This window comes from Lepus europaeus, chromosome 8, assembly GCF_033115175.1.
Source record: "Lepus europaeus isolate LE1 chromosome 8, mLepTim1.pri, whole genome shotgun sequence".
Lineage (NCBI taxonomy): Eukaryota > Metazoa > Chordata > Mammalia > Lagomorpha > Leporidae > Lepus > Lepus europaeus.
In genome coordinates this window covers 120175404-120184069 of record NC_084834.1, presented here as the reverse complement: position 1 = coordinate 120184069, position 8666 = coordinate 120175404, and the positions used below count along the sequence as shown (strand labels likewise).

At 45.4% G+C, this 8666-nt stretch overlaps 1 protein-coding gene across 1 annotated transcript in view; it reads right to left on the bottom strand.

Moving 5' to 3' along the window:
• Positions 1 to 2036: 2036 nt before the first annotated feature.
• PPAT (phosphoribosyl pyrophosphate amidotransferase) overlaps positions 2037 to 8666 on the bottom strand; it is a 52386-nt gene continuing 45756 nt past the window's right edge. The window contains exons 10-11 of the mRNA XM_062198796.1: positions 6460 to 6580; positions 2037 to 4337 (exon numbers count right to left, since the gene is read on the bottom strand). Of these exons, the coding sequence (XP_062054780.1) occupies positions 4144 to 4337; positions 6460 to 6580 (315 nt within the window). The 3' untranslated portion in view covers positions 2037 to 4143. The remainder of the gene's footprint in view (positions 4338 to 6459; positions 6581 to 8666) is intronic.

Sequence of the window (8666 nt, the reverse complement as noted above, 5' to 3'; positions counted from 1 at the left end):
AGCCAGGACTCGAACCAGAGCCCATATGGGATGCTGGCACTGCAGGCAGCAGCTTTACCCACTGCACCACAATGCCAGCCCCTGCATTTTTTTCTTTGGTTCCATTCACTAATTATTTAAAATACACTTTATTTTTTGGAGCAGTTTGAGACTCATAGCAAAACTGAATTGAAGGTACAGACACTCCCCATCCATGTCACGCAGATTTATTTTCTTTTATATGCAGTCTCCTCAACCAGAGAGGCCTATTTTTTAAAATTAATTTATTTGAAAGAGTTAGAGAGTGGCCATGGCAAAGAGAGAGAGAGAGAGAGAGAGGTCTTCCATCCACTGGTTCACTCTCCAAAGGGCCCCAATAGCCAGAGCCAGGAGCTAGGAGCTTCTTTCAGGTCTCCCACGCTGGTGCAAGGGCCCAAGGACTTGGGCCATCCTCCACTGCTTTCCTAGGCCATAGCAGAGAGCTGGATTGGAAGTGGAAGTGGAACAGCCAGGACCAGAACCTCCAGAGGCCCATTTGTTACAATTCAATTTCACTGCCCTAGAAACCCATTCACTCTTCCCTCTTTCACCCATTTTTTTCCCCTTAAGGTTTATTTGAGAATCTATTTGAAAGCCAGTGACAAGAGAGATCTTCCATCCTCTGATTCCACTCCTCAGATGCTTGCAATAGTTGGGCCCAAATCAGGAGCCAGGAACTCCATCTGGGTCTCACACACGGGTGGCGGCAACACGTGGGCCATCATCTGCTGCCTCCCAGGCCTATCAGCAGGGAGCTGGATTGGTGCAGGGCATGAGGGTGGCAAAGATGGTGCACTCTGCTTCTGGGGCGCGGGTGACGCGTGGCTGTGACCTTTCATGATGACGGCGCTGTGGCCAGCTCGGCTCAGAGTCTTGGGCTGTGGCTTCGTGTCTCCTCGCCGCCATGAACAAGAAGAAGCCGTTCCTGGGCATGCCCGCCCCACTTGGCTATGTGCTGGGGCTGGGCCGGGGGGCTACCGGCTTCACCACCTGGTCGGACATCGGACCTGCCCGGGGATGCCAACGACCCTGTGGAGGATCGCCAAGTACCCCCGGCAAGAGGACCGCTGGGGACCAGATGAAGAAGAACCAGGCTGCCGACGATGACGACGATGACCTGAACGACACCAACTACGACGAGTTCAGCGGCTAGGCCGGCAGCCTCTTCTCCAGCGGGCCCTACGAGAAGGACGATGAGGTGGCTGCCATCTAGGCAGCGCTGGACAAGAAGATGGCGCCCAGAGGAAGTTAGACGGGCGGAGTCCGAGCTGTGTACAAGAAAACTTGATTGGACACAGGCATCAGGAGAGAGGACATCAGCCCGTGGACCCTATGGAAACTGAGTGCACATAGGGTAACCTTTAAAACGATTGGCTGGCTTCGCTTCCCCTCCCCTATAGCTTTCCGGTTTTTTGCTTTAAAAGAGGCTTACTGCGCGACAATAAACGAGTTCCTGCTTGACTCGACTCCCCTCGGCATCAGATTGTCTCCTGGGATCAAGGGAGGCTGGGGAACAGGCGAGCGGCGCACTTACCTTTCCTCGGACCCAGTCCATCCTCCTTCGGGTGGACTAAGACCCTGCAGATGGGAAGCGGAAGCAGGCCTTGATCCCAAGCACACGACACAGGATGCTGCTTCCCTAGTTTTGCTTCTTGCAGAGTGTCATTCAGGCTGGCTTCTACCATTGAGTAACAGGCATTGAAGTTTCCTCTGTGTCACTTCATGGCATCATACTTTATTATTTTTAAGGTGCTGAATAATATCCAATTGACTGTATATACTGTAGTGCACTGGTTCACTCCCCCAAACGCCTGCAACAGCCAGGGCTGGATCAAGCTGAAGTCAGGAGCTAGCGACTAACCAGGTATCCCCTAAGGATGGCAGGGACCTAACTATAGCACCTGCTGCTTCCTAGGGTGTGTGCTGCAGGAAGGTGGAATCAGGACCGGGGCTGGGATTTGAACCCAGGAACTGTGATGTGGGATATCAGCGTGCCAAGAGGCATCTTATTGGCATGCGAAACAGCCACGCGGGTCTTGCTTTTTCTAACAACTTTATTTGTCCCTCATTTTCAACAAGTGGTTTTTCTGGTTTATAAGAGATGGTCTATTTGTTGAAATGTCCAGATCAGAGAAGATCTAACTAGCTGATACCAAGAGTGGAGCCTACATGTCTTTGTGCTGTTTACTGACAAGTACTTACTAGAAGTCACCGTTTTTCAAAAAGCACATACGTGTTCAAATACGCTTATTACATATATTTGCAACCAAGGCATCACAAAGAGGTCACAAAAACATAGGCTTAGTTTAGTTCACAATATAGATCCTGTGAAAACACAGTTCTCATCTTCGCAGTTTACAATTTTCATATAAATTTAAAGCAGTTAAACAACATTTGAAACTACATCAGTTAAAAAAAAAAAAAAAAAACCTGTAATTTAGTTCAGATGTCAGAAACTTGTGAAATCCAAGTCCATGTTGGAGAAAAACAATGAAATCTGTAGCATCAGCCAGCTGTCACAGTATTATCTTCCTTTATAAAAGCATCTCAGTGAAATGAACTACGAAGAACATGAAGGTTGATCAGATTTTGGTGTAGTACTTTCCCTGAGTGTCTTGTTTTTCACAAATTGAAGGTAAGGAAGGCCAGGTCACATGTGAGTCCGGGGGCTCGTTGCCTCGGTGTTGCGCCCCCAGCATGGCCCCAGGGCTCTGCACTGCCACTCTGCCTGCACCTGAGCCACTGCTGCAGGACACCAGGTGATACGCCAGATGAAGACCAGCAACTGCAGCCACTAATAAATACTACACTTCTAAGCAGACTTGAATGCTATATACGTCAGACTGTGGTAACACAACAGAAACAAACACTTTCATGTTTAAAAAATCTTACAGAAGCAGGGTTGATGGGTAAGTCACCTTAACCTAAATCTCAGATGTTATAAGAAAAATATTTTTAAAAAATCAAATTCTCTAGACCCTAATCAAGCAGAAAAGAGTGATTATAAGTCGATGAGTAAATGTGGGCATTCAAATGTCAAAAAAGTAGTTGTCTCCTTGATACTTAAAAAAACTTGGTCCCTACCATATTTCTTCCTGATCATTAACTGCAATTGTACGTATGTGTGTATACGTCTGTATATATATATTTATATATAAATGAATATATGCTTATGAGTGATTAAGTACTTCATTCAAAAAGCATGATAGTTAAGCAAAACTAAGGAGAAACGGTTTGTCGGGATCCAAACATTTGGCTTCATTTCAGATGTGCTGGGTTATTCGCTGGGCTTACAGCACAGGGCACTAAGTGTGACAAATCATATTTTGTGGTCGAATGTAGGAAAATCTTTTCCATAGGCAGATTTTTACAACAATCCCAAAGATAGATGCCTAACTGTATTTCCCCTCCTCCACCATGAAACCTTAGCTACAAACTAGTTTCAAAAGAGCTGGTAACTATTAGCTTTTAAAACTTAAAAATCACAAATTTAGGGGTGCAATGTTGGCTCTAATCACCAGGAGTAGGACTTATTCACAGTCCCAATAATTATTTAACAATAAAAATACCCCACTGCACAAGTGGGGAAACTGAGGCACAAAAAGATGATTTTCGTTTTTGCTTTATACAGCTTTGTCTAAGGCTAGATAGGGAAGCCAAATTCCTAACCATAGCCAGAACTATGGAGGCTAGCCACCTGTGGGGTCTGATACATTCAAACTCTGCATGAACTGCTACATTTAACTCACCTGTCCTGTCTGCCTCCTATCTCCTGTCTTAGTCTAACATCTTACAAACCCTTTAAAACATGGATCTGACACGTGCCACTTACTAGCTGCAAGGGTCTGCCACTGCTTATAGCAAAAAAACAAAACAAAACAAAAACCAAAAAAAAATAAACAAACAAAAAAACCCCACCACTCTACACTGCTGTATGAAATGCAATTAGCAAGGTTCAGTTATACGCTTTGGTAACCTTTCCAGAAAAAAACCCCAAAAGTTGTACGGGTACACGAGCATGTGGCGTTTTCTATTGTACCAACTGAGTACCGGTAAATAGGAAGGGTGTAACCGCTGGCGCTTCTCGCCCAGCTGTCTGCTGCAGCAATACATCTGCCCGGCGAGCTACCATTCCAGTTCCACAGGGTATTTGCCAGTGAGACAGGCTGTGCAGTGACCGTTCTTTTCAAAGCTTTCCAGACCAATCCCGTTTTCTTGAATCACATCATGCTTTTTCACTTTCTGCTGTTTAAATTCTATCTCTTCTCGTACAGATGAAACCAGTCCTTCTACCGACAGATACACAACACTGTTGGCTCCTAAAGGAAGAAAACGAGAAGATCAAGAAACCTCCTTGAAAAGGAATAATTGGTTAAATAGAGAATAGTTTTAGCCAATTAAAAAAAAAAGAAAAAAAGGGGGATACAGGCGGGCAGGTCACTGGGGATGCCTGCTCCTCTGATCAGTGCCTGGACCTGAGTCCCAGCTCTGCTCCTCATTGCAGCTTCTTGATAATGTGCCCTGTGGGCGCAGGTGGTGGCTCCAGTGTCTGGGACCCTGCCACCCAGGTAGGAAACCCAGATTAAGTTCCTGACTTCAGCCCAGCCCCAGCTGTTGCAGGCATATAGGAAGTCAAAGTTGAAAGATCTTTGTCTCTCTCTCTTCCAAATTAAATCAATAAAAATTTTTAAAAATCAATAAATTCCAGAGACTTTATTTTTTAAATTTTGAATTGGAATTAGGAGATAACATAATTTAAACCAGCAGGGAATGCTTCAAGTCTAGAATGGATGTAAGGGCTTCCGAAATAATGTTCTCACGTAAGAAAATAGATTTAGGGGTCAGGAAGATCGAGCTCACATTTATGCTCAAAGTCACTCTTCCTAAGTCTACTTTCTCAAGAGATGGGGAAACACTGCCCAGCTGCGTGTTACTGTGATGGTATTGTAATAAAGATAATGCATATAGCACAGTTTGGGGCAAAAAATGAGTGCGCCCAGTATAATATCCATCAGTGATGTTCAGCATACTTGGCCAAAGGCACAGGCATGACCGCAAAAGGAGATGCCAGCCACAACCACATGGCATACCAAAAGTACAATGGCCAACATCAGGTGACAGTTAAATATAATTTAGGGGCTGGCACTGTGGCATAGCAAGTAAGGCCATTGCCTGCAGTGCCAACATCCCATATAGGCACTGGTTCAAGTCCTGGCTGCTCCATTTCTGATGCAGCTCTCTGCTATGGCCTGGGAAAAGCAGTGGAAGATGGTCCAAGTCCTTGGGACCTTACACCCATGTGGGGGACCCGGCAGAAGCTCCTGGCTTTACACTGGCCCAGCTCTGGCAGTTGCAGTCATATAGGGGAGTGAACTAGTAGATGGAAGACTTCTCTATCTTGGGGTTAACTCTGCATTTCAAATAAATAAATACATCTTTAAAAAAATAAATAAATATAATTGATACTCCCTGACTTTGGAAGGAAGATGTCTTATCCAATTTTAATCTCCAAGTTTCCTTACGTCATTGTTAAAGTTAAGCCTATTGGGGCTAGTATTATGGCATAGGAGGTTAAACCACTGCCTGCAACGCCGGCATCCCATGTAAGCATTGGTTCAAGTCGAAGCTGCTCCACCTCCAATCCAAGTCCCTGTTAATGCACCTGGGAAAGCAACGGGATTGGCCCAAGTGTGCCGGCTCCTGCCACACATGCGGGAGACCCAGATGAAGCTCCTGGCTCCTTGCATCAGCCTGGCCCAGACCATGGAGAGTGAACCAACGGATGGAATATCTCACCCTATCCCTGTCTCTGCCTCTCAAATACATAAATAAATAAATCTTAAAAAGATGAGGGCTAGCTTGTGGTGCAGCAGCTTAAGCGACGTCATGTGTAGATACCAGTTGGAGTTTCAGCTGTTCCACTTCTGATCTAGCTCACTGCTAATGGCCTGGGAAAGCAGCAGAGGATGGCTCAAGTGTTTGGGCCCCTGAACCTACATGGGAGACCCAGATGAAGCTCCTGGTTTTAGCCTGGCCGAGCCCTGGCCATTGTGGCCATCTGGGGAGTGAACCAGCCAATGGTAGACCTTTCTCTCCCTATCACTCTCTAACTCTTTGAGATAAACATATAAATCTTTAAAAAAGAAAGATACTTCATAAGCTTTACTTTTCTGATTTGTGAGCACATCCAAATTATTCTATTAGAGTCTGTAATACAATTGTTTTTGTTTTTCCTGCCCTCGGCATGGCCCAGCACCCATAGCGTTCTCTGTGGTGTCTGTACATGCCTGCCACTCTCACTAGTGCTAAGCACTTGGTTAACATATGCAATAACTACTTTTAGCAGGTACTGGGCAACATTTCTTATTAACGGTATAAGCACCGATGAGCTTTGGATTTTTTCTGTTAATACATAAAGTTTACAGGAATTTTAATACCTACCAAGATATTCTGCAAGACTATCAAATTCTGGCTTATTGGCAATAAGCTCTTCTTTTGTGGGAATGTTTATTCCCATGAAGCACGGATATCTAATTGGTGGTGAAGCTACTCGAATGTGTACCTAGAAAAGAAATAATTTTATATTCATTGTAAGAACACAATTCTCTTTCAATCATCAAATGGAACATAAAATTATTTCACAGAATATTTAGCAACAATATCTGAGTAAAAAAGAAACTACAAAATCTGTTTTACTGAAAAACAGGATGAAAAAGAATCCTAAAAAAAGCATGTGGTAAACACAGAATTGCGGTGTTGAGTCAGAACTACTGAAAGAATTAATCTAGTACCGGAGAACCCTGTGTGGGCAGTTCCACTCCAGATGTCAAAGCATCTGGACACAACTGCAGATGTCAGTTACCTGGAAGGGCTTTTTCTACAGAGCTGCCCACTGTCTTCTGGCACCCATTCATAAGGAGATTTCTTTCTGTAGATCCCTGCATTTCATTTAACTAAATGACATCCTTCCTGGCACAACTTTCATTTTCTCTTGTAATTAATGAATGGGCTTTTTGCCTAATTCTTCTTTTACTATTTAAAAAAAATATGATTGAGTGGGTTACAACAAATACTTTATTACTACAACAGAACTATTCTAGACTATTATTATCTTCTGCCTTCTGTCAGGCACATTTAATTGGCTCTAATAATCAGTGCCCACATTTTTTTCATTTTTAAACTTTCTTATACTAGGAAGGATTTCCCCATGTTACAATCTTCAGAACAATGTTTTTTAACAGCTGCATCATATTCATCGCACTGATCTACCAAGGTACAAAACTCTCACATGGGTGCAGGGTCCAAGCACTTGAGCCATTTTCTATTGCTTTCCCAGGCCATAGCAGAGAGCTGGATTGGAAGTGGAGCAGCCAGGATTTGAACCGGCACCCACATGGGATGCTGGCACTGCAGGAGGAGGGTTAGCCCACTAATTCATAGTGCTGGCCCTTTTTTTCTTTAAAAAAAGATGTACTTATTTGAAAGTAGATGGGAGGAGGGAGGGAAAGAGAGAGCTCCTCCATCTACCGGCTCACTCCCTCAAAAGGCTGCAGTGGCCTGGGCTGGGCCAGGCCAAAGCCAGGAACTAGGAGCTCTTTCCAGGTCTCCCATGTAGGTGCAGGGGCCCAGGCTCTTGCACCATCCTCCTCTGCCTTCCCAGGCACACTAGCAGGGAGCTGGATAGGAAGTGGAGTAGCCGGGACTTCAGCACCCCTATGGGATGCTGGCATCTCAGGCAGTGGCTTAACCCACAACACTGGCCCGAAGGGATCTTTTTGTTGAGCAATAGGTCTCAACAGCGGACTTAAATTTTCATTTAACCATGTTGGAGACAGATGTACTGTCATCTAGGCTTTGCTACTCCACTATAAACGCAGCACCGACAGGCGGAGGATTTCAGAATTGTCACCCTAAGGTCCTAGCCCCTGACAAGAGGGCCAGCCTGTACTCTGCAGCCAGGCAGCGCCTCCTCCTCAGCTGTGCAAGCGCTAGATGGCGTCCTCACCCACTAAGAGGCTGCTTCACCTGCTCTGAGCTCCACGGCTCAGCGTGGCTACCTTCCTCAGTCACCTCGGCTAGACTTCCATAACCTGCGGCAGCTTCTACCCCAGCACTGGCGACTCCACCCTGGGTCCTACTTAGTGGAGATGGATTCCTTCCTCAAACCTCATAACTCAATTCCTGTTAGCTCACTTGTCCTCTGCAGCTCCCTTCTCTCTCAAGCCTTCACTGAACTGAGGAGTTAGAACCCTGCTCTGCGTCAGGCTTCAGTCTAAGGACATGGCTAGTCCAATCTTTCTGTTCTGAGCAACCAAACCTTCTCCATGGCAGCAACAAGGCTGCCTCACGCTCACGCCTCCCTCCCTCAGCTTCATCATGTCTATGCTTTCAAGCGAGCAGCAAATGACTTCCTTCCTCTTGAACACTGAAAGACCGCTGCAGGGTTATCCGTCCTCCTAATTTCAATGCTGTTGTTTCAGGGACCAGAAGGGCTTGAAGACAGGGAGAGAGATGAGGGACCCAGTGGACCGATCAGAACACACAAGAGTTAGGCAGTCATTTTGTTATCTTAGAGCACACTTCATGGTGCCCCAGAATAATTTTAATAGTAACATCAGATAGCACTGACTACAGATCCACCATGACAG